At 34.1% G+C, this 27,610-nt stretch overlaps 1 protein-coding gene across 12 annotated transcripts in view; it reads right to left on the bottom strand.

Moving 5' to 3' along the window:
• FAM135A (family with sequence similarity 135 member A) overlaps nucleotides 1-27,610 on the bottom strand; it is a 125,839-nt gene that overhangs the window by 28,023 nt on the left and 70,206 nt on the right. For all 12 annotated transcript variants that reach the window (XM_043591733.1, XM_043591737.1, XM_043591738.1 and 9 more), the window contains 2 exons: nucleotides 27,510-27,559; nucleotides 22,195-22,350 (listed from right to left, as the gene is read on the bottom strand). In XM_043591733.1, the coding sequence (XP_043447668.1) occupies nucleotides 22,195-22,350; nucleotides 27,510-27,559 (206 nt within the window). The remainder of the gene's footprint in view (nucleotides 1-22,194; nucleotides 22,351-27,509; nucleotides 27,560-27,610) is intronic.

Here is a 27,610-nt window from a genome sequence, read left to right as displayed (position 1 = left end):
CTGAACTGAAACCAAGAGAGTCAGTCACTTAACTGGCTGAGCCACCCAGGCGCCCCAAGTTATTTACTTTTCAATCCACAGCATATGAAAAAAGCAAATGAGACAAAGGAAAAAGGAGAACAGAATATACATAAATGTACATAAGTATACTAGGCAGTTATGAGAGCTTGATACTGAAACAAAAAGGCCCTGCTTTAAAAGCATAAAACATAAACCTACAACATTCCCATAAAAAGCAGACAAAATAAATTAAAATTAATATAATTTGGAACCCTTTAATGGAGGATCTAACATACAAACAATTTCATTGTATTCATTCATTCATTCATTTTTAATGTTTATTTTTTGAAAGAGAGAGTGACAGAGAGACAGAGAGAGATGGAGTGTGAGTGGGGGAGGGGCAGAGAGACAGGGAGACACAGAATTAGAAGCAGGCTCCAGCACAGAGCCAGATGTGGGGCTCGAACCCACAAACTGTGAGATCATGACCTGAGTTGAAGTCGGACACTTAACCGTGAGCCACCCAGGCGCCTCTAGACATTTTTAATAGCATGAAACACTGGTGTATTAAACCCTTGAGCACACAATGTAAACCAAAATCTGAGCAAGATTTTTTTAAAATAAAAATTTACCAGCTGATTTTAAATTTACATAAAAATGCAATGGATCTGAAAGAGAACAATCTGAAAGAGAAGAAAAACAAAATTGGAGAATGTACAACTACAAGACAATCAAGTTAGGGTGGTATTCATATAAAGATATGTAAGAGATCGATGAAACAGAAAAGAAGGCCAAGAAATAGATTCAACTTATCAGTCAACTGAGTCTCAACAAAGATGCTAAGGCAATTCAATAAAAGAAAGTCTTTTCGGGGAACCAGCTCGTTGAGTGACTGACTTCAGCTTAGGTCATGATCTTTTGGTTCCTGAGTTGGAGCCTTGCATTGAGGCTGCTGTCAGCCTGTCAGTGCAGAGCTGGCCTCAGATCCTCTGTCTCCCTCTCTCTGCCCCTCCCCTGCTTGCGCTCTCCCCAAAACAAACAAACAAACAGACAGACAGACAGAAGGGCTTTTCAAATAATGGTGCTAGAATTGTAAATGGAATTGTTTTCTTAATTTCTCTTTCTGCTATTTTGCTATTAGTGTATGGAGATGCAATAGATTTCTCTATATTAATTTTTGTCTCCTGTGATTTTACTGAATTCATTTATTACTTATAATAGTTTTTTGGTAGAAAAACTCTTTAGAGTTTTCTTTAAAAAAAATTTTTTTTTTTTTTCTTTACATCTATTCACTTCTGAGAGACAGAGTGTGAGCGAGGGAGAGACAGAGAGAGGAAGACACAGAATCCGAAGCAGACTCCAGGCTCGGAGCTGTCAGCACAGAGCCTAACGCGGGGCTCAAACCCATAAACCATGAGATCACGAACTGAGCCAAAGTTGGACGCTCAACTGACTGAGCCGCTGAGGGGACCCTACAGTTTTCTTTATATATTATTATGTCATTGGCAAATAGTGACAGATTTACTTCTTCACTACCACTTTGAATGCCTTTTATTTCCTTTTCTTGTCTGATAGTTATGGCCAGGACTTCCTGTATGATGTTTAATAAAAATGGGGAGAGTTGATATCCTTGTCTTGTTCCTGATCATAGAGGAAAAGCTTTCAGTTTTTCACTACTCAGTATGATATTAGCTGTGTTTTTAATATGTCACCTTTATTATGTTAAGGTATGTTCTCTCTAACCCACTTTGTTGAGAGTTTTCATCATGCATGGATGTTATATTTTGTTAAATGCTTTTTCTATGTCTGTTAAAGATTATTTGGTTTTTATCCTCTGTCTTGTTAAAGTGATATATCACACTGATTGACTTATGAATATTCAACCATTCTTGCATCCCTGGAATAAATCCCAGGGACAGCAGTGACTGATACTGTTAGTGTATTGTTAAATTTGGTTTGCTAATATTTTGCTGAGGATTTTTGCAAGTATGTTCTTTAGGAATACTGGCCTTTAGTTTTCTTTCTTTATATGTCTTTGGTTTTGGTATCAGAGTAATACTGGCCTCACAGAAGGAGTCTGGAAGTTCTTCTATTTTCTGGAATAGTTGGAGAAAAATAGGTATTAACTCTGTGTTAGATTTGTGGTAGAATTCCTGTGAAGCTTGGACTTTTATTTGTTGGGAGTTTTTTTAATTACTGATTCAATTTCATTACTACTGATGGATCTGTTCAAATTTTCTATTTCTTCCTGATTCAGTTATGGAAAATTCTAAGAATTTGCCCATTTCTTTTAGGTTGTCCAATTTGTTGGCATATAGTTTTTCATAGTTCTGTTATAATCCTTTGTATTTCTATGGAATTGGTTGTTATTTTTCCTGTTTCATTTCTGATTTTATTTACTTGAGTCCTTTTTTCTTTATGAGTCTAGCTAAAGGTTTATTAATTTTATTTTTTCAAAGAACCAGCTCTCGATTTCATTGGTCTTTTCTATTACTTTTTAGTCTCAATTTATTTTCACTCTATTATTTCTACTTCTACTATCTCTGGATTTCTTTTTCTAGTTCCTCTTGGTATAAGGTTAGAATGTACAATTGCGCCAAGAAGGATAAAATACCTAGGAATAAATTTAACCAAGAGATCAAAGACTTGTACTCTGAAAACTATAGTAACTGATGAAAGAAACTGAAGAAAATACAAACAAATGGAAAGCTATTCCATGCTCATGGATGGGAAGAAGTAATATTGTTAAAATGTCCATACTACTGAGAGCAATTGATAGATTCAATGCAATTCCTATTAAAATAGCAACAGTTTTTTCCACAGAACTAAAACAAACATCCTAAATTTGTATGGAACCAAAACAGATCCCCAATAGCCAAAGCAATGTTAAGAAAGAACAAAACTGCGGATACCACAATCCCAGATTTCAAGATATGCTACAAACCTAGAGTAGTTGAAACTGTATGGCACTGGTATAAAAATAGACACACAGATCAACAGAATAGGATAGAGAGCCCAGAAATAAACCCAATCTTATACTGCCAATCTATGACAAAAGAGGCAAGAATATACAATGGGAAAAAACAGTCTCTTTAATAAATGGTGCTGGGAAAACTGGACAGCTACATGCAAGAAGATAAATTTGGGCCATGTGCTTACAACAAACACAAAGGTAAAATAAAGTCCTAAATGTGAGAACTGAAACCGTGAAACTCCTAAAAATACAGGCAGTAATCTCTTGGGACATTGGCCTTAGCAACACATTTATGGATATGTCTCCTTAAGCAAGGGAAACAAAAGCAAAATTAAACTTTTGGGACTACATCAAACTAAAAAACTTTTGCACAGTGAAGGAAACCATCAATGAAACAAAAAGGCAACCTATTAAATCGAAAAAGATATTTGCAAATAATATATCTAATAAAGGGTTAATATCCAAAAATACAAAGAACCTACACAATTTAAAACACACAAAAACCCAAATAATGCAATTAAAAATGTGCAGAGGACCTTAACAGACATTTTTCCAAAGAAAATATACAGATGGCCAAGAGACACATGAAAAGATACTATCACTAATCATTAGGGAAATGCCAATGAAAACCACAATGAACTACTACCTCACACCAATCCAAATAGCTAGTATCTAAAAGCCAATTGGAGAGGATATGAAGAAAAGATAACCCTTGTATACTGATGGTAGAAATTTAAGTTGGTACAACCACTGTGGAAATTAGTATAACCACTACTGGGTAGTGGAATTTACCCAAAGAAAATGAAAACAATAATTCAAAAATATATATTCACCCCTATGTTTATTGCAGCATTATTTACATTAGCCAAGATATGGAAGCAATTAAAGCATCCATCCACAGGTAAATGAGTAAAGAAGATGTGGGATATATATATAATGAAATACTACTTAGCCATAAAAAGAATGAAACCTTGCCACTTGCAACAACATGGATGGACCTAGAGAGTATTATGCCATGAAGTAAGTCAGAGAAAGACAAATACCATATGATTTCACTTACTGTGGGATCTAAAAGACAAAACAAAAAAAAAACATAAACAGACTCATCAATACAGAGAATTGGTAGTGGCCAGAGAGGATGGGGTTCAAGGGATGAACTAAATAGGTGAAGGGGATTAAGAGGCACAAACTTCCAGTTATAAAATAAATTAAGACATGGAGTTGAAAAGTATGTCATAGGGAATGTAGACAATAATATTGTAATAACAGTATATGGTGACAGATGGCGACTACACTTATCAATGTTGAGCAGTGAGTAATGTATAGAATTGTCAAGTCACTATGTTGTACACCTGAAACTAATATAACACTGTATGTCAACTACACCTCCATGATAAAATTTTTTTAAATGGTGCTGGAACAACTTAATAGACTAACTAAAAAAAAATGGATCTTGGGGCATCAATTGGTAGAGCATGCAACTCTCAGTCATGACGTTCTGAGTTCAAGCCTCACATGGGGCATGGAGCCTACTTAAAAAAAAAAAAGAGAGAGAAAATGGATGTTGACCTCTACCTTAAATCACGTTCAAAAGTTAATTCAAGACAGACAATGGACTTTAATGTAAAAGATGTATTTCTAATACACCTAGAGGCAAACAAAGGATAGTATTTTCATGACCTTGGGATAGGCAAAAATTTCTTAGGGCACAAAAATCACCAAAACCAAAAGAAAAAAAAAAAAGAGACTGGGTTTAAACAAGTATTTTCATCTACATGCACTATCAACAAAATGAAAATACAAGCCCCAGACTAAAGAAAAAATTTTAATACATATATTTGACAATGTACTTATAACAAGAATATATAAATACTCCTAAATAGGTAAACAATAAAAAACAACCTAATTTAACACTATACAAAACTGAATTCAAAATAAAAAATCTCATTATTATTAGTCATCAGAGAAATGCAAAATAAAACCATACTGAAATACTACTTCACACCTATTGTTGTGGCTAAAATCAAAGACTGAAAATACCAAATAATGCAAGGATATGAGCAACTGGAACTCTCATATATTGATGGTGGAGTTTAAAACTGTATGGCTGTTTTGGAAAAAATGATTAGCAGTTTTCATAAAGTTAAAGATAAACCTACTCTAAGGTCACACAATTCCATTCCTATATATTTATATAACTGAAATAAAAACCTACGTTCACAAAAAGAATTGTTAGTTTCTTTATTCATAATAGCCAAAAAATGAAAACAAATAACAGGACAACAGATATTGAATACTGCTCAGCAACAACAACAAAAAAAAGAATGAACTACTGATATACACACAGCATGAATCAATCTAAAAATGGGTGAAGTAGGGGCGCCTGGGTGGCGCAGTCGGTTAAGCGTCCGACTTCAGCCAGGTCACGATCTCACGGTCCGTGAGTTCGAGCCCCGCGTTGGGCTCTGGGCTGATGGCTCAGAGCCTGGAGCCTGTTTCCGATTCTGTGTCTCCCTCTCTCTCTGCCCCTCCCCTGTTCATGCTCTGTCTCTCTCTGTCCCAAAAATAAACATTGAAAAAAAAAATTTTAAAAAATAAATAAATAAAAATAAAAATAAAAATGGGTGAAGCAAGTCAGATGCAGAAAGAGTACATATTGTATTACTGAATCTATAGGTCTTTAAGTGTAGATAAAATTAAATTGTGGTTATATAAATCAGAAGAGGGATTGCTTATGGGATGTGGGAACAAAATGAAAAGCAGCACAAGGTAATTTCCTGAAGTAATAGAAATGTCCTATATATTGACTGGTGTGTTAGTGACATGGGGTGAACAGATTTCTCAAAACTCATTTGATCATACACTTGAAATTTGTGCATTTCACTGGTTTAAACTTGACTTCAATAAAATAAAAATAAACCCTCACTACTTGATGTAATACATATATTCTAACACTTGGTAGACTGTCACAATAAAATCCATGTTCTACTCTTCTCATATCCTCATCTATCTGTTGGATGTGTAGTTTATACAATCTATTGTGTTTCACTGACACTGGGAGTTGGTCTACTGGCCTCTGTCACTTCAATCAATGGCAAACATGAGTTGCTGAGTCTCCTAGATCATATAACTCTTACCTCTCTAGAACCTTTAAGTTCTCAAGAACACTGAGTTCAACTCAATCATAATCCTCACTTTTGTCCAAGTGTTTTGAGATATAGCCCCTTTTGGATCCATGTATAATAATGCCTTCATAGGAAATTTTATCCCAAGTCATTTGTGTAATACTAAATTTTTTTTCATTAGTTTCATAAATTTGTGATCACTATAACAATATTTTGTGTTGGTTTTTAGAAAATCTTTACAAAGTTTGTTTAAACTGATATTCAACACTTGCCAGTGTAAAGTTCAATCCCAGCAATAATGACTAATATGTGTACATATCTTTGACTCCCTTTTTTACTGATCTTATCAGGTAGCCTGTAAAATCATTTAAAACACTGTCATGGCCTAAGGTGTTTTAAGCTAACATGCCTTCTCTAAACAGTCTCTAAATAGTGATAAGAACTTTAGTGATCTATTCCCTGAGCATTTTGTTTTGGAATGCTCTTTAAAGTCATTTAAGAAACTCTATCTTTCACTTGCCACCATGTTTCATACAACCTTAATCTCTGACTTTATATCCTTTTATATTGAAGACAATAAATTTTTTCTCTTACTTTATGTTCAAAATAAAGTTGAGAGAGCACTCAATAATATGTTTATAAGGGCTTAAATAGAAAGTAAATCTTTCTTTTTTTTACAGGATACCTTTCTTTGGGAGAGGGGAACCTCACCTTACATTAAAAGCATATGTGACAATATTGATTAGAGATAATAAAATTAATTCCTTTTCATGTTTTTCTCCAGTTAAGTGGTTAAACAGAAGAGGCAGAGATTATATTTTATGCCTGGTTTTAAAAAATATGTTACCAATGATAATTCAAGAAGCTTGTATTAGTATTTATAAAATTTAGATCTCTTGAATGTAAAGTTTCTGTGCTAATAAGCCTCTATGAGGACTATATATGTTATGTATATATACATACACACACAGACATATATTCATACATATATACACAGACATACATACATAGATATTAGGCATGAAAATCTAACTGTAACACAGATATATACATTAAGGCAATTTAAATTAAAAAACCCATTTTTCCCTTGCTATGTGGATTTTCTCCAACTGTATGTAATAAATGAATGATTCCAAGAAAATTTTATTGGTAGGACTCATAACGATAACACTTTCTTTCAATTAAAAAAAGGGTTAAGTTACATTGTTTAAAAATTTTACTATGAAAATAACTGCTGAATATATTGGCTTTAATTTATAAGACCCTTTTATTAAAAAAATTAGTTTAGGACTTTTTTTCCTGTCCTGATGCCCTGTGTATAAAGGGATACTATCAAGAGAGTAAAAAAGGCAATCCATGAATAGAAGAAAATATTTGAAAATAATATGTCTGATAATGGTCTAGTTTCCAGAATATATAAAGAACTCCTGAAACTCAATTAACAAAAGGCAACCAATTAAAAAATGGGCAAAGGACTTTGAATACACACTTCTTTGAATACACATTTCTCAAATATACAAATGGCCAACAAGCACACAAAAAGATACTCAGTATCATTAGTCATTAGTGAAATGCCAATCAAAGCCACAATAAAATACCACTGTGCAACCCAGTAGGTTGGCCACAATAAAACTAACAAATCTTGCCCTACTCAAGATTTAAAAGAGCCGAGCCCCAGACATGGAAAGCAAAGGTAGCAGCACTATCAACAATAGCCCAATTATGAAAAGAGCCCAAATGTTTACTGAATGATGAATGGATAACGAAGATTAGTATACATATACAATGGAATATTACTCGGAGAAATAATATTACTCTTTTCAAAAAGAAGGAAATCTTGCCCCAAACTTTACATTTCTAAGAGCACAACAATGTATTCTATCTAATCAGAAAGAAAAAATAGCTCTTTCTCTCTCCAATTTTAAGATGAATCCTTTGGCTTCTAGTCATTGGTTATGGGAGAATCACTAAATATGCAACTACAAGGTAGAAGAGATGTTACTCAAAGAAAATAGGGTTATGGGAGCAAAGGTGGGCACAACTCTGAATAAAACATAGATGCCAAACAGGGCACAGAAATTTGCATATGAGGATGTCCAATGAAGATTTCTTTAAAAAATATTATTTTAAAGACTACTTTTTTAGAGCAGTTTTAGGTTCACACTAAAATTGACAGGAGGGGCGCCTGGGTGGCTCATGTTGGTTAAGTGTCCAACTCTTGACTTCAGCTCAAGTCATGACCTCATGGTTCCTGAGATCAAGCCCTGCTTTGGGCTCTACAGTGGAGAGCCCAAAGTGGAGCCTGCTTGGGCTTCTCTCTCTCCCTCTCTCTCTCTGATCCTCCCCTGTTCACGCTTGCTCACATGTGTATGCACGCTCTCTCCCTCTCTCCCAAAATAAATAAACTTTAACAAATTCAGAGGAATATACAGAGATCAATGAAAATTCTTAAAACTTCCCTAATTCTGACAATTGTATACTTTGAAATACTATTTTACGAAGGCTTATAAAGCAAATTATTTTCATTTTACAGTCTAAGGAAAGGCTTGTAAAATGAAGAGTTTAAATGAGTAATAGCAAAGAATATTAAGTAATCAAACAGCAAAAACATTACATCAACTTGGATTTCTTTGCTTTAGGTTAGGATCATAAATATCAGTGCATATTGAGTAAAGCCATGTTTACCACATGTTCTGCTTCCACACAAGATTACTAAGCTCAAAATTATTTTCTTCTTGACCAAGGAATTCTTTCCCATTTTCTGCACCTCCATAAGACATACTTCATTAATCCAAAAATATATAAAACAAGGTTAAATCCGCTTTGGTATCCTATTTGATAGGGTTGCACCAGACATACTTAAATTGAAAAATTATTTGTTGCTTACCCAAAATTCAGATGTAACTAGGCATCCTACATTTTTATTTGCTATATCTGGCAATTCTACAAAACAGGACATTGAAATACAAATAATTTTTTTAGTGTAAGTATTTCCCAAACGCTGCATACTAAAAGTTATACTAAAAGTTATTCATTGCTTACCTAAATTAAAATTTAATCAGGTACTCTGTATTTTATCTGTCAACTCAAGGTATTTATTTAGTAGGACAGAAGTAAAGATTTATTCAAGTTGTCCCTGAAAGAATGCCAGATCAACTGTTATTCTGTCTTATTTCAGCAGCCCTAACAAGAGCTTGTTCAGGGCAGAATACAAGTCTGCAATGCTAGGACAAAGTACAAAGCACACAACATGGCTCTCCAAACCTGTAAATGGCATATGTTGATCTCAACACTGGACTTAACAATTCTAGGCACAAGCTACAATACACATTAAATATGGCATCTCTGATGGTATAATGGGAAGCACTGTAACACAAGAGGCATCTTTGGAAGCACTAGCAATAAAGATCAGTGAAACTGTTGAGGAAATAAACTGGTTAAAATAAGTTCTCCAAAAACACTGTTGAAAGACAATTCTTCAGGGTCTGTTACATTTCTAAGTCTTGTGAGCAGAAACATTGACTGTCCTTGTTACAGACTATCTTTTCAAGGATGTTTGTATTGAGAATAGCCTAGAAGACAGAGATACATCTTCCTCAGGAGCAAAGAGCAGATTTGCTCACAGCCTTGGCAGATAAAGATTCCCTTTGGAGTAAATAACATGCATGCCCATGTCCATTACAAAATGGGACATGTACTGCAAATGTGGGACCCCTATGCATCAATAAATGTATGCTAGGTTACAGGTTACCTTATGTGTTTATAAGTCCTTTACAGATCTCAGATTCCTTATAGTTCTTGACACATAGAAACTTCATTATAATTTATTGATTTTCGATTTATTTTTTTGCTTTTTATAAGTTATCTTCCTTGATCATTCCATTTCTCAGTTTAAAATGACAAAGACATCTTTCACTTGATATTAAATACCTTTAACCTTTTTTCTCAGCTATACTGACTCAGGTATATCTGACATACCACATGCAACATACATGTTTAAGGAGTACAAGGTATTGATTTGATGCACTTATATACTGCAAGATGATTACCACCTTAAGCATTAGCTAACACATCCATTATGTCACGTAATTACCATTTCTTTTTGTGGTAAGAACATTTAGGATCCATTCTCTTCCCAACTTTCAGGTATACAGTACAGTACTGTTAACTAAAACACCATGATATAAATTAGATCCCCAGAAATTATTTATCTTATAACTGGAAGTCTGCACCCTTTGAACGGTAGCTCCCTATTTCACACCACCCTTCCACCGCTGGTAATCACCATTCTATTATGTTTCTATGAGTTCAGCTTTTTTAGAATCTACATGTAAGTGATATCATACAGTACTTGGTTTTCCCTGACTTGTTTTTCTTAGTGTAATGCCCTCAAGGTCCATCTGTGTTGTTGCAAATGGAAGGATGTCCTTTCTAATAATTGAATAATGTTCCATTGTATATACAGGTTTCTCCCACTATCTAAAAACAGAGGATTCCAGTGAAAACTTTGAGTTTTTAAAAAATTTTTTTTAACATTTACTTTTGAGAGACAGAGACAAAGAGAGAGAGAGAGAGAGAGAGAGAGAGAGAGAGAGAGAGAGAGAATGATAACATATGGGGGAGGGGCAGAGAAAGAGGGAGACACAGAATCTGAAGCAGGTTCCAGGTTCTGAGCTGTCAGCACAGAGCCCGATGTGGGGCTGGAACTCTCACAAACTGTAAGATCATGACCTGAGGTGAAGTCAGATGCTTAACCGACTGAGCCACCCAGGCACCACCGACTATGAAACCTTTCTTAAGCTGAATTGGCATAAAGTAAGAAAGCAATGACAATTTCATAAATGGTCATAAAACCATTTCATAAAACCAACAATCTTCTTGGTATTTCTTCTGGTTAGCAAAAACAGGTAACTAGTGGAGGTCTTTCACAAAAGCAAAGTGATAGTATGGGAAACCTAAATATACCACATCTTCTTTTCCAGTCATCCATTTACGGACACTTAGGTTATTTCCATGTCTTGGCTATTATGAATAATGCTGCAATAAACATGGGAGTGCAGGTATCTCTTCGAGATCCTGTTTTCTTTTCCGTTGGATATGTACCTGGAAGTGATATTGCTAGGCCATATGGTAGTTCTATTTTTAAGACTTTAAGAAACTTCCACACTGTTTTGCCATAGTGTCTGCACCAATTTACATACACACCAACAGTGCACAAGGGTTCCCTTTTTATCAGATCCTTGCTAACACTTGTTATCTCTTGACTTTTTATAACAGCCATTCTAACAAGTATGAGGTGATGACTCATTGCGATTTTGATTTGCACTTTCCTAATGATCAGTGACACTCAGCATCTTTTCATGTACCCATTGGTTATTTGCATGTCTGTATAAATGGCTCTTCAGTGCCTCTGTGCATTTTTTAATCAGTTTTTTTTTTTAATTGAGTTGCGGGAGTTCTTCATATATTTTAAATATTAAGCTCATCATATACATGACTTGCAAATATTTTCTCGATTAACTAAGTTGCCTTTTCATTTTGTTGACGGTTTCCATTGCTGTGTAGAAGCTTCTTAGTTTGATGTAGTCCCACTTATTTACCTATGCCTTTGCTTTTGGTGTCAAATCCAAAATATCACTGCCAAAACCAATGTCAGGGAGCTTTTTCCCTGTTTTCCTCTAGGGGTTTTATAGTCTCAGGTGTTAGGCTGAAGTCTTTAGTCCATTTTGAGCTAATTTTTGTGAATGGTTTTAGGTAGGGGTCCAATTTCATTCTTCTACATGTGGTTACTTGTTTTTCCCAGCACCTCTTATTGAAGACACCATTCCCCATTGAGTATAGTTGGCTCTTTTGTCAAATATAAGTTGGCCATATATGCAAAAGTTTGTTTCTAGGCTCTTGATTTGGTTCCATTTGTCTATTTGCCTATTTTTATGCCAGTACCATGCTGTTTTGATTATTACAGCTTTGTAATATAGTCTGAAATCAGGAAATGTGAAGCCTTCAGCTTTGCTCTTCTTTCACAGTCTTGCTTTGGTTATTTAGGGTCTTTTGTGGTTCCATATAAATTTTAGAACTGTGATTTTCTATTTCCGTGAAAAATACTCTTGGAATTTCGATAAGGATTGAACTGAAACTATAGATGGATATTTAACCATATTAATTCTGATCAATGAACATGGAATATCTTTCCATTTGTGTTTCTGTCATTTTCTTTCATCAAAGTCTTGTAGTTTTCAGTAACAGATCTTATAACTTCTGGTTAAATTTATTCCTAAGTATTTTCTTATTTTTGATGCTATTGTGAATGGGACTCTTCCCTTTATTTCTTTTTCAAGTATTTCACTGTTAGTGTACAGAATGCAACTAAGTTTTATATATTGATTTTGTATCCCAAAACTTTACTGAATTTGTTGATTAATACCAACAGTTTTTTGATGAAGTCATAAGCATTTTTTAATATATAAAATCATATCATCTGCAACCAGAAGCAATTTTACTTCCTTTTTTTAAAAATGTTTATTTTGAGAGAGAGCGTGAGTGGGGGAGGGGCAGAAAGAGAGAGAGAAGGAGAGAGGGACTCCCAAGCAGGCTCCACATTGATGTCAGTGCAAAGCCAGATGTGGGGCTCAATCTCACAAACCACGAGATCATGACCTGAGCTAAAATCAAGAGTCAGAAGCTGAAATGACAAAGCCACCGAAGCACCCCTACTTCTTCCATTCTGATTTGGATGTCTTTTATTGCTTTTTATTGTCTAATTGCTTAATGAGGACTTCCAGTACTTTGTTGAATAGCAGTGATGAAAATGGGCACCCTTGTCCTGTTCATGATAGTAAAGGAAAAGGTTTCAACTTTTTACCCTTGGGTATGATGTTAGCTGTGGGCTTGTCATATTACTATTATGTTGAGGTACATTCCTTCTATATCTAGTTGAGAGTTTTTATCATAAAAGAATATTGTATTTTGCCACATACTTTTTCTGCATCTATTGAGAGGATCATGTAATTTTAAACTTTCATTCTATTAATGTGGTATATCACATTTATTTACTTGTGTGTACTGAAGCATCCTTGCATCCCAGGGATAAATCCCATGTGATCATGGTGTATGATCCTTTTAATCTGTTCAGTTCAGTTTGCTAATATTATGTTAAGAATTTTTGCATCTACATTCATCAAGGATATTGGATTGTTGTTTACTTCTCTTGTATTCTCTTTATCTGGCTTTAGTATTAGGCTAATGTTGGCATTGTAAAAAAATTTGGAAGTGTTCTTTTTTGATTTTTTGGGGAAGAATTTGAGATAGATTAGCTTTAATCCTTTACATATTTGGTAGAATTCACTAGTGAAGCCATCTTTTCCTAGACTTCTCTTTGATGAGTAATTGTTGGTTAACGATTCAATCTCTTTACTCATCCAATTTGTTGGTTTATAATTGTTCATAATCCTTTGTATTTCTGTGGTTATCAGTCGCACTCTATCTTCTTTCATTTTATATTATAAATTATTTTCTCAGTCTAGCTAAAAGTGTTGAGCTTATCTTTTCCAAACAAACAAACAAACAAACAAACAAACAAACAAACCTTGTTCTTAGTTTTGATTTTTCCTATTGTTTTTTGGTCTTATTTCTGTTATAATCTTTGTTAATTCCTTCCTTCTGCTAACTTTGGGCTTAAGTTTGTTCTTTTTCTAGTTCCCTGATATGTAAATTTAGGTTATTTATTTGAGATTTGTGGCCCATTGGTTATTTAGGAGTGCTGTTTTACATCCACATATTTGTGATTTTTCCAGATTTCCTTCTGTTAATTGATTTCTAGTTTCACACTGTTGTGATTTAAAGATACTTGGTATGATTTCAATCTTTTAAAATTTGCTAAGAATCTTCCATGTACACCTGAGAAAAAAGTGTATTCTGCTGCTGTTGGATCAAGTATTTTATGTATATTTGTTAGGTACATTTGGTCTGAAGTATGGTTCAAGCCCAATGTTTCCTCATTGATTTTCTATCTGGATGATCTATCCATTGTTGAAAGTGGGGTAATGAAGTCCCCTACTATTACTGTATTGTTTTCTATTTCTCCCTTCAGATCTGTTAGTATCTGCTTAGTATATTTAGGTGCTCCAATGCTGGGTGCATATATACTTAAAATGGTTAGATCTTCTTGAAGAACTGACCTCTTTATCATTATATAATGACCTTCTTTATCTCATTTTGTTTTTTTAAAAAAATTATTAACGTTGATTCACTTTTTGAGAGACAGAGACAGAGACAAGTGCGAGCAGGGCAGCGGCAGGGAAAGAGGGAGACACAGAATCTGAAGCAGGCTCCAGGCTCTGAGCTGTCAGCACAGAGCCCGACGTGGAGCTCCAACCCACGAACCGGGAGATCATGACCTGAGCCAAAGTTGGATGCTCAATCGACTGAGCCACCTAGTTGCCCGTCTCTTATTATCATTTTGACTTAAAGTCTATTTTGTGTGATATAAGTACAACTAACCTTAAAAAAACAAGTATAGCTATCCTTATTCTTAGGTTTCTTCTTGCATTGAATGTCTTTCTCCATTGCTTCACTTTGAGCCCATGTGTGTCCTTAAAGCTGAAGTGAGTCTCTCGTAGGCACCATATAGTTGGTTCTTTTTTTGTCTACTCAGCCACTCTATGACTTTTGATTGGAGAATTCAATCCATTTACATTTAGAGTACTGATATGTAAGGATTAATTAATGCCATTTCATTAGTTGTTTTCTGGCTGTTTTGTAGCTCTCTTCTTCCAGTCTTTGTTTTTCCTAACAAATCCACTGATTGTAGATTACAATCTTCTCTTTTCTTGCAACTTTCAATATTATCTCTTTGATTTTGATTTTCGACAGTTTTATTATAGTGTGTTGGAGGGGACCTCCCTAGATTTAGTTGGTTTGGTGGTGACCTATGAGCTTTATGTACTTGGATATCCAAATGTCTTCCCATGTTTGGGACACTCTCAGTAATTATTTCTTCAAATAGGCTTTCTGTTCCCTTCTCCCTCTCTTTTTCTTCTGGAGCTTGAATAATTACAAATTATTACTTTTGCTGGTATCTCATAGATCAGGAAGCCTTTCTTCACTCTTTTTCATTCTTTTTTTCTTTGCTCTCCTCTGACTGGAATTTCAAGTTCCTATCTTTTATCACAGATTCTTTTTTTCTGTTTGGCTCATTCTGTCGTGAATGCTCTCTACGGCATTTATCATTTCATTCACCAAATTCTTCAGCTCCAGAATTTGCTTTTGATTTTTTTTTTTAATGATTTCTATCTCTTTGTTAATCTTCTCATTTTGTGCATGGCTTTCTTAATCTTGTTGAATTATCTTTCTGTGTTTTCTTGTAGCTGAGTTTCCTTAAAATGGCTACTTTGAATTCTTTATTGGGTAAATTTCTGATCTCCCTGTTTTTGGGTTCAGTTACTGGAGGATTATGATCCTTTGGTGATGTCATTTTCCCCTGATGTTTCATGTTCCTTGGAGTTTTGCATTTCTACCTTAACATTTGAAGTAGCAGTCACCTCCTCCAGTATTTACTGTCTTCGGGGCAGAAATATTTCCTCAGTCTTGACAGGGATTCTGAGGTTTTCTCAGGCTTTCTATGGATATACCTGCTCTATATTTCTTGCTCCCTCTTTGGCAAACTTTTTAATATTGTATTCCTTCTCTCCTTCCTGCAACATATCAGGCTGAGTGCTGACTGCCTATCTTTTATTTCTCAAATGTGATGCCACAGCTCATTTACGGTCTCTTCCTGGCCTGCAGCTACAGATCTGCCAAAGTTTACTTTTGTCACTGCCTTCAGCAGTGCAGAGTAGAAGGGAGGGTGTGGGTGAGGCATATGGAATGGTGGAGGTACCCATGGCCAGTTGGAGGGATCCATAGCCGAGGCTGTCCAAGTAGCTCATGAGCAAACTTTTAACGGAGTTTGTGATGTAGTGAGAAGTATGAGTCCCTTTAATGCTTTCTGAGAGACCCATCTGCCACTCTCCCAGTCTCTTTCCACTTTACCCCCCAAGTCATGGAACTCCTGATTTAGAACTCTAGATGGGATGAGAGAGAGAGAGAGAGAGAGAGAGAAAGAGAGAGAGAAAGCGAGACAGCAAGAGAGAGAGAGAGAGAGAGAGAGAGAGAGAGAGAGAGAGAGAGAGAGGAGCCACTTTGGCAATGTCCTGCACAGCTAGGGAAGCGGGTACTCAACTCATCCATTCTTCTTTTTCTCTGCATGAAAAATCACAGGCCAAGAAGGGTTCTCTTAGACCTAAGCTGTGCTATTTTGGGCGAGGGATGATATATTTAAAGACAAGCTATTCCTCTTGCTAGAATTCTAATGCATCCAAACTTGTACTTTTTTTTTTTTGCCAATGGAATACTGGAACTTCTCTTCTGGAAATATGAACTTCTGCAAAGGTTCTCTCAACCCTGGGTAACTATCTAAATCTAATTCCCCAGGGGTTCCCAGACTGTAGCCACGAGCATCAAGAGCTGGTAAACAGGCCACTGCAGGGTCAAGACTGAAATCCTTCCACTTATTATCCAATGCACAGGTGGGTGAGCTGCCTCCAGGGTTCCTTAGTATATGGTATTAGATCCCACAGCTCCCACAGTCACTTCTGTTCATGGATAGATGCTAAATTTTTGTTGTTGTGGGTGGGACAAAAACAAAAGACATTTTATACTGCCATGATGCTGATATTACTGCCTTTCATCTTTTTATGTAATATGGGGTACTGGAATCATTCATACATAATAGTCTCTATGCTTTAATGTGAATGTGTATGGCATGTAACCACAAAATTCTACCAGTCTGATTGACTTAATTTTCCAAGATTCAGGAAATCTGTCCTTTCTGAATATTGATATCACATAACATGGTAGAACAAATGTTAAACTAATTCATTACATTGTTCTTATCAAGTATAGAATTACATTTCCTCTTTTTAGTCCAACTCTTTCTTTGCCTCATTATTTGCTTTCACTCCAACAAGAGATTCCATATCATACGTTCATTTCTGTAACTTAGTTCAATTGCACTGTTTCTGAATACATTATCAGACAGCCTATATACTTCATTACAGCCAATTCTGTCCCAGTACAAACAATGAATGACCTTTGGACTACTTCGGTTACTGTAGGCTTAGCAATGTATTCTCAGAATACTGATAAACTTTATGAACAAAGTTCCTATTTAACTGCATAAATGGGAATCAAAGGACATAATATACCACCATTTCCAGTTTTTGTGATATACATCAGAGCAGGGCATGACAGGGCAAGGATTATTATTCCTGGTTAAGTAACATTAGGGCACTTTCTCTCTGTGTCTTAATTACCTTTCCTTGATTCTTTTAGGAGTTAAATAGGCCATTTTTTATTATCTAGAATGGAGTGAGAAAAACGAAGCTCTAGGAAAAATTTCAGTTTATCTTTGACATTTTAGTTTTCCAAAAACCCAATTTTATCTTGGCCTTCCTTCTTTGCTCCCTTTTTTCACAGTTGCGTTCATCAGCTTCTCTACTGGCTTACCTTCTTGTTCTTATTCTACCCAGGACAACCCCAACCTCATAAAATATTATGCTACAAAGTTGCCTCTGATCCTTGCTATAATTCCCTTCTCTATCTTGAGAGGCAGTATGTCAAACGGTAAGGAACACAGGCTATTGAACCATATTGCTTGGGTCTGAATCCCATCTCTGCCACTTACTACCTGGTAACAACAAATAAGACACATTTATAACCATAAGGGGAGATTTTACCACACTTTTCTTGGTAGTTGATAGCACTAGCAGCCATAAATTCATGAAGAATATGAAAAATTTGAACAAAATGATCTATAAACTTAACCCAGCATATTTTACACTTAACCCCGCAATCTGATGAATACACATTCCTAGTATAAAGCAAGTCTCCAAGAATACTGAAATACTGAAATCACAGACTTTTCTAACCACAATGAAGATAAACTAGAAATCAACAACAAAAAGGCAACCAGGAAATCAATACATTTGGAAACAAAGAAACACAGCCTTGTAAATACAGGCTCTTTAGTTAGCAAGAGACGGAGATGTGGTCAGATAACCTCAGGCTGTGTGGGATTTTTATAAGGATATAAAGTAAGGACATCCAAGGAAGTGACTCTGTAGCCAAACAGCCAGTTCTTATGAAATTGAAATGCTGTTCATTGCCATTTAGCAAATAACACTTAGACTAATATCCTAGTATCACTCTAGTAGCAGTTCAGAAACCAGTGTTTGTTCTTTCCTTTTCTAGTCATTTCTCCATTCTCACGTTCCTCTCTATCTCTGACACTCTCCCTGCTTTGCTTTTGATCCTTTTTACTTTCATCCCTATCTTGTAATAAATGGTTTATTCATGGCTTCTATTGTCTCATGACTTTTGTCTATGACCTTCTCTTGGTTTCTGCCACTGTTTAGTAATTGGGTCTCTTCTTTTGTGTCCCATGTTTGAATTATTCAAGACAAATGATCTGAATACTTTATTCAGTCATTCTTCTAATAGAAAATGCTCCAAATCAGCAGAGTTAATGCAGCAGCCACCTTCAAAAATTACCAGTCTTCTCTATGTTCACGCTGTAGATGACTACCTTCGGTCTAAGTGCCAACCTCTAATTCAAACTGCAGGGTCACTTGATACAAAATATGGCAATTTTTGGACAAGAACGGTCTCTGGTCCCTTATTTCAGAAGACTATGGGCAGGCACTCAATTTCTTGGATTTCTGAGCAAGGCAAAAATAACAACTGCTAAATATAGGACAACATATCTAGTGTATTCTTTAAAATGGTTTTGTTTACCTATAGTGCTTTAAATCAAAGATTTCCCAACCAAATTATTATTGGTATGCTGCATAATTTCCCATTTGGGGTAGTGTGTGTGTATAAAGTCCTATCATTGACTAGTCCTATGGAGTCCTGTCATTGACTAGTAAATTGTTTATGTTTATATCCAGAAAAAGAAGGAATAGATGTATTTATTATTTTTATAAACCATTTTATATACTAATGAGAAAAAAAACTTCTAAACAACCCTGAATCAAAGAATAAACTGCTCACAAAATTTAGAAAATACTGAGAACCGAAGGATAAAAAGAACATATTAAAAACTTGTACTAAAGCAGTACTTAAGGAAAAACTTATCAACTTAAATGTATAAAGCAGAAAAAAAGAAATGCTACAATCAATAAGCTAAACATCTACTTATAGAAGCTTTAAAAAGCAAAATAAACCTTTAGAAAGTAAGAGGAACTACTAAAGTCAAAAGGAAAACTAATAAAACCCAAAACAAAACACACGAGACAATTAACATCAAGTTAGTTCTTTGAAAAAACTAGTAAAATGACACTTCTGATGGGACCAGTCAAGAAAAAAAGAATAAAGGCACAAATAACTGACAGCAAAAATAAAACAGAAAAACACTACAGATACTTAAGATGTTAAAAAAAATAATTGAAGGATACTATGAATTATTTGGTGCCAATAAATTAATAAATTTAGACAGAACAAACTCCTTAAAAAACATAATTTACCAAAACTGATTGACAAAGAAATAAAATATAGTATATTTCCACTATTACTATATCACCTGAATCTAACCATAAGGAAACATAATACACATAATACAAACCCAAACTGAACAATGGTCTACAAAACTAGCCAATACTCTTTATGAAAGACAAAGAAAATACAAAGAACTATTCCAGATTAAATGAGTCTAAAGAATTTAAATGGTCATGAAAACTGAATGCAATGTGTGATTCTGAGTTTGATCCTGGAAAAGGGGAAAAGTCAGGCAGGACATTATTAAGACAAATAATAAAATATCAAATGAGTTTTGCATTAGATATCAATATTGTATCAATATTAAATTTCATAAAGTTGATCACTGTCCTATGGTTAAGTAAGAAAGTATTTTTGTTCTTAGTCAATATGCCCTTAAGTATTTATGGATAAAAGAACATGATGAGTCTAAAAAACAAATGATCCAGGAAAAAAAAAATCCGTGTGTGTGTGTGTGTGTGTGTGTATAACCTATCTATAAAAAGAAGGAATGATAAACATGACAAAATTGTAACTTGTGATTCTGATGAAGAGTATATAGGATTATTCTGTACTATTTTAGTAACTCTTCTGTAAATTCTCTATTATAGTTTATAAGCTTTATGACTTTGCTTTTCATATTTGTCTTCAATCCATCTTAAACTGAATTTTACATAGTATTTTTTTCCACATGAATACCTAATTGTCCCAACATCATTTATTGAAAATCTCAACTTTTCTTGAAATCTTGAGGTTTCTCTATATGTTGCTCTGGATATATTATGTCCAAGTATGGATACGTCTATATCTGGCCTTTCTCTTCTGTTCCATTTACACTAAAATTAAGACCTCTAATTTATCAAAAGACAGCACAAAGATAATGGGGAAAAAAAAAACAATGACACAAGAGAAGATTTATTTACAAAACATGTAACAAAGGCCAATACATAGAAAAGTATTCCAAATCAAGATGAAAAAGAAAGGTAATCCTATAGAAAAATGATTAAACAATTTGAACAGGTATTTTACAAACAGGAAATCTACATAGCCAATAGTCATACAAAATAGTGTTCAACCTCACAGGTCATCAGAGAAATGCAAATTAAAACTACAATGGTATCAGACTGGCAAAATTTAAAGTCTGCCAAAAATCAAGAGGTGTGGGGTGTATGTGGAATAACAAGAGCTCTCATCAAGTGTTGGTGGCAGTGGAAACTGGCACCACTTTGGAAAATAGTGTGGCACTTGCTTGTAAATAACTGACGTTATACAGATCCTATGACATAGCATAGCAATTTCCCTTACAAGTAAATAATTCAGAGAAACTATCATGCCAGGAAGTATGTACAAGAATGTTCATAGTAGCTTGGTTTGTAATAGCTACAAGTTAGGAGTAATCCAAATGTCCATCAGCAGAATGGATACACATACTGTGGGTATATGCAAATAAAATACATCACACCAATGAAAATGAACAGTTATAGCTACTGATAAAAACATGGATTAATCTCACAAACACAATCTTGAGTGAAAGAAGATATAAAAGAATATACACTGTATCATCTCATTTATATAGAATTCAATAACATAGGCTGAGTAACATGACAGGATGAAACAACTTGTATTATTTAGAATGCATACACAGATGGTAAAACTAAAAGAAGTGATGAACTCCTTATCAGAAAAGATAAGATGGTGATTACTTCTAAATGTCAGGGAGAGAAGAGAAATTGGAAAAAACACACAAGGCACTGCTGTGGTATTCACAATTTTCTATTTCTTGGTCTGGGTGAGAGTTAAAAGGATATGTGCCTGTAATTAATTGTTAAAATGTGCATGTTTTATGTACTTTTCTAATTTTGATAATATGTTTTATAATTAAGAAAAGAAAAAGGAAAAAAAAGAAAACACGGTGTTTTCAAGGACCTACTAGTAAGTAGGTCAGGAAAATTAATGTGTGTACAGAGCATACAAAGAGATAAGACTGGAAAAGTAGTCAGATGTTTCATATATCAAAGCCTCTTGATAAGCTATACAATAAAATTGTACAAAAATTTCTGCACAAGGTCCATAGTAAGCCTACAGCAAACATGTGTGTCTAGATTACTACCCCCTGACTTTCCAAGTTTGTAATACACATTCCTAAATGAGGCAAAAGGAGGAAAAGTCGGAGAAAGAGTCTAGATTAGTTTAAGATGGCTCTCTTGTTCCTGATTTGTTTCTAATGAGACCTGACTAATACCTGTTCTTGGGTTCCAGTGGCTAGCCTGTATCATATAGTTTTCTATTTTAGTTACACTTAGATGATTTTTCTTATTGGCAAGAGTTGCAACTGAGACAAATCATGTGATTAACTGTATTGTTTTATTATTAACTTAAGAAATCAAACAATAACACAACAGTAAATGTCTCTTTTCTAATTTATCAACATAAGGGTAAAAATCAGGTTTTTTTATTCATAATGAAATTCAAAGATAATTAATACTGATCAAAATGTTCTAACATCACTTTTCTTTAACTTACCCTCAAAGTATGGTGCTCTTGTGCTAATAAAAGTCTTAGTTCTTCATGTAGTGTTATAACTTCCAGAAACTGACCCCATAAAGCCATGAGAAGGGAACAAAGTTGTGCAAGATTCATATTTATAAGTTCTGCCAGTTCATCAGGATTTTCTATTTTCTGAAATGACAAGAAAAAAACTTCACTGCTTCCTGAGACTTACTATATCTAAATATAATGTTATTGGAACATCAATACAAAGGCAAATTTTTAGGTTTAAAAAGTGTGTGTGTGTGCACGTGCTCATATGTATAGAGACCAAGTGAACAATGGCTTTTTAAAAAAATTTGACAGTTACTACAGCAACTTAATTGATATTTCAATATCTGAGGTATCTTGTTACCAAAATAATGTCAAATATAGTTTAAAATTACACATAGGATTCTAAAGAGCATGATCAACTCAAACACTAAAATCTTGAGAATTTTAAACATAAGTACAAATCATGATGAAAGTTATAGAAGTGTTAGAAGATAATGAAATCTTAAGATTTTTCCCTCCAATCTAACTGAAGTACTTAGAAAATCTGTAACTCCTCAGAAAGAACAGAGATACTTTCTAAAGTACTAACTGCTTTTCCTTCATCCTAAGTTTCTAAGTTTTATTTTGCCCTTGATAGTCCTTTTATAGTCATCAAACACTTCTTTCTCTTTTCTAACAATTCATTTACCCACTGTTTATTGAGCACATTTTAAATGCTAGGGCCCACATTCCAATCTACATCAAAGATTAATAGGAGAAGCTCAGTTTAGTAAGGAAACAAAAGTGGATAACCAATTTTACTATGCTGTTACGAGGGTTCTAATAGTGGTATTAAATTGTCCCATTTATTTAAATATTCCCCTAAACTCATGATAAAAGTTAAAAGTAATAAACTATACCACAAAATGCAGAATCTTCTATAAGCCATTGGATTTCTTGCGTAAGTAAAATATGGATTTGTGAACAAAGAAAAATAAGACTACATTATACATCAGAATAATTCCTTCTCTTTTGGACAGGCATTTTGTTATGAAGGCAAGCCTTTCTTTAATTCACTGAGGCAGCACTGTTCAGGCAGATTATATCTTACTGGAAAAATTTGTCTTCAAATGCTAGTAACACTAGGAAATCTACCTTAAATATACAGATAGATGATGATTTCATTTCCCCATCCTAAAGAAGGTAGTAGTCTATTCCGGTTAAGGTTGAAAGCCACTCTCATAGTTTCAATTATCACATACACTAATGACTGCTGAATCTTTATATCTGGACCACATCTCTCCCGAACTCTAGAGCCATCACTCACTAGATGACTATATTTGAATGTGATAAGAAACGTGTTCAAGTTCAGCATATCCTAAAGAGTACTAATTATATCTTCATGCTCCCTTTAAAAAAAAAAAATGTTGCTTATCACACTTAATCTTACTCAGTTTATTTTTACTTCTTTTTTTTTTTAAGCATATTTATTTATTTTGAGAAAGAGAGAGAGAGCAAAGGAGGGGCAGAGAGAGAGGGGGAGAGAGAATCCCAAGCAGACTGTGCACTGTCAGGGCAGAGCCCAACGTGGGGCTCAAGCTTAGGAACCATGAAATCATGACCTGAGCCAAAATCAAGAGTTGGGGGCCTAACTGAGCCACCCAGGCACCCCTATTTTTACTTATTTTTGAAGTTTGCAATTCAGTAGGCTTTTCTTTTCTATCCTAGCTCAGAGAGGACATAAAACAAAAATTCAGCAAAATTAGTAAGAAGGGAAGGGATTGTGTTTTATACACTTTTGTGACTTTGGTTACTAGTACACACAGTAGTCACTCAATAAATATTTATTGAATGAATAAATGAATGAATGAATAAGGAATTACAGACTTCAGATAAGGAAAAAGTCCCCCAAATTTATGGACAAACTCAGAAAATGCTGAAAAATTCCAGAATTCCTGAATGGAAACTAAGAGACTCAACATATAATAAATATTGATTCGTCAATGTATAATAAATCTACAAATGTATTTTGCCCCAGGAAATAGTTTATAAACGTATTAGAAATGATGCTAACAAGTTTTTCATGTCTCTCTTAAGAACAAACAGAAGATTAAAGTGTACTCTAAAATAAGTTGAAACAAGCAGTCTTGTTCCAAGAATAGTGTTAAGGGAGTTTAGAAAAAGAGGACTTGAATAAACATTTGACAGTAACTAAACAGCAGTGTGTAAGGCAAGCAATGCTATTCTTTGTATAATCTCCACACATATAGAAATAATTCTCTTGGTTTTACCATAGGTTGAACAATGTAAACAACACTTTTTTTTAATCCCCTGAAAGCAAGGCTGTCTAACTACCCTGTAATTATTAATTTTCCTTTTCAGAAATCATGGCACCAAGGTTCTTAGAGGACTTTAGTATTTTCATTATTAGGAAAGCATCCTTACAAGCATAAATAAATTACTCCTCTGGTTTACATAAATCTTTGCACTATGTCTCAAAATATAAATAAAATATTTTTATGTTAAAAAGGAAATTAGAAAAAATTTTAACAAATTGTGTTATATGTATAAATGTAGGAATACGATCTTACATTTGTATAATATTTTCTCAAATAACATCTTGTCTTTTATGGATATGTACTTTTTCATAGCAGTCATTGATCTTGTTTGATTACAAAATGCTGCTTACTTAAATATTAGACTTGGAAAACAGGTGAAGAACAAAAAAGAAAATTAAGTTCACTTTAGCGTGGAGTCTTCAATTTTTTTTCAGTTATATACATAGAGAAAACTCTAGAATCATATATACTATTATGCCATTTCCATTGAATAATGAGGATTTTTTTAAACGTTTATTTTTGAGAGAGAGAGCGTGTGAGCAGGGGAAGGGCAGACAGAGAGGGAGACACAGAATCTCAGGTAGGCTCTAGGCACTGAGCTGTCAGCACAGAGTCCAATGACATGGGGCTCGAACTCATGGACTGTGAGATCATGACTTGAGCCTAAGTGGATGCTTAACTGACTGAACCACCAGGTGCCCTTTGAAAGCATGTTTTTCAGGTCGTATAACTTTTTTATTACAAAAAAAATTTTTTTTTACATTTATTTATTTTTGAGAGACAGAGAGACACAGAGCACAAGTGGGGGAGGGGCAGAGAATGAGACACAGAATCCAAAGTAGGCTCCAGGCTCTGAACTGTCAGCACAGAGCCCGATGCAGGGCTCAAACCCGAAAACTGTGAGATCATGACCTGAGCCAAAGTCGAATGCTTAACTGACTGAGCCACCCAGGCACCCCTGTATAACATTTTTTAGACTGTAAGTGTCCCATAACTTATTTAACCATTCTCCTACCATTGGGTATTTACTTAGGTTAATATTTTTACATTATAAATTACAATGTATATGAATCTCTGATTTTTTATTTGGTACTGATTGCCAAGTAATACCCTGGCTTTGAATATATACTGCCAAATTAATATCTGAAAAAGATCTCCAAGATCTATGAGAGAAATATAAGAATCTGTATCTTATCACATCTTAACAAGCATTACATTATTAGAAAATCACAGCCAACCTGATAGGTTAAAAAAGGTATGAGAATACTTAAAATTTTGTTTATTTCATGATTGTGAGATTGAATATGTTTCAATTATTAACCTATTTTGTAAATGAGTATCCTATACTAACTTAAAAATGGTTATAGGTTTTCTTATTGATTTGAAAGAGCTCTTCAAATAGTATATCTTTTGTCTATTCTATTTGCTGTCAAAATTTACCATATGTTGTTGATCTTAAGTTTTATGATGTCCATTTACATACTGAAATTTAAATGTGTACCTAAAAAATTATTAGTAATATATCAATACATACAGTATTTTTAAAATCTAGCACAGATGGATATAGAGCAAAGAATAAAAATTTTCCTTTACAATTCCATCCTTCATGCAACTCTTGTCTGTATTATTGTTAACAGTTTGAAATACATACATATGTGTATGTATATATATGATACAAAGTATATGTATTGTATGTATATATAAGTAGGGGAAGGGCAGACAGAGAGGGACAGAGAGAATCCCAAGCAGGGTTGGTGGTCAGTGCGGAGCCAAATGGTGGAGCTCTATCTCACAAACAGTGAGATCATAACCTGAGCTGAAACAGACTCAGATGCTGAACTGAGTCCCCACCAAGAAGCTGCTGTTTTTCTATTCTTTTAGAGAAGTCATTCTCTATTTGCATTAGTTTTATATACATTTTAACATACATTTGGGCAAGTCCCTCTACAAAAATGTATTTTTTAAGGTTTTTCTTAGTCATTTTTACCTTTCTCCAAGTGCTCTTTAAAGTGAGTCAAATTTTAACATTTCCAATGGTATTTTGATATGAATGTATCAATTATTAACTTAAGAAAAACTGGTATCTTTCCGTGACTGTTTCTCTTTCCATTCAAAAGTATCATGTTTACTTATTCAAATATCTCAGTGAAACACTGAAGACTTTTTCACATTAATTGTACACATCTTATTAAGATTACTTCTAAATGTTTAATGTTCTTGTGAGCAACTATTATGATAACATTGTTGATTTTTAAAGAAAATACTCTTATTTGAGCTGTGGGGAAAACCTCTAGAAGAGGATACAAAATTACTTGTGTATCATGCATATGCATAATTTTACAAGGAGAAGGTAAATACCTTTTCAAAGTGGTCTAGTCCTTATTCAAATTTACATACAGAAATACATTCCAAAGCCAAATATATATTTTTGTTTATGTCTCTGATTTGTAGCTAACTAAGAGTGAAATATATAGTAATCTTAAAACAGAATACTTAAAATAGAACATTTAGTTTCACGGCCAAAAAAAAAAAAAAACAAAAAAAAAAAAAAGGAAAAAGAAAAATCAATTTAATTTAATTTCAAGAATAAACTACTGGAAAAATGGTCTGAGACAAACTGGTCTGCTGAAATAAATAAATTTTCATTTCTGAACTATCATTTTGTAAATATATCTAATTTTAAGGATGATTTAAAAATTGTCCAGAAATTCTTTTGAGTAAACTAATTGAAGAAAATGCACACTTCTGACAATTAGTTGTCTTTGCTATCTCATTCATATGCAGAATAATGTATATTTTAAAAATAAGTTAACTTCATGCTGAAGCCAAATAACTTTTTATCAACTAAGCTGTTATTCTACTATGATCAACCACTTGAGGAAGAATAAATCATTAAGTTTTCTTGGATAAAATATTTAGAATAGGAAACAGAATCCACTCAAATAACTTGATAATGTTAATTTAAAAAAATCCAAGTACCTTAACTTCTTCACATAGTTCAGTAAGTCGAGCTTCTACATCCATTTCCTCTGAAAGGAGTAAAGAGTAATTAGAGGAAATATTTCAATATTAGATCTGAA

The sequence above is a fragment of the Prionailurus bengalensis genome, chromosome B2, assembly GCF_016509475.1.
Source record: "Prionailurus bengalensis isolate Pbe53 chromosome B2, Fcat_Pben_1.1_paternal_pri, whole genome shotgun sequence".
Lineage (NCBI taxonomy): Eukaryota > Metazoa > Chordata > Mammalia > Carnivora > Felidae > Prionailurus > Prionailurus bengalensis.
This window is presented reverse-complemented; position numbering and strand designations above follow the sequence as displayed.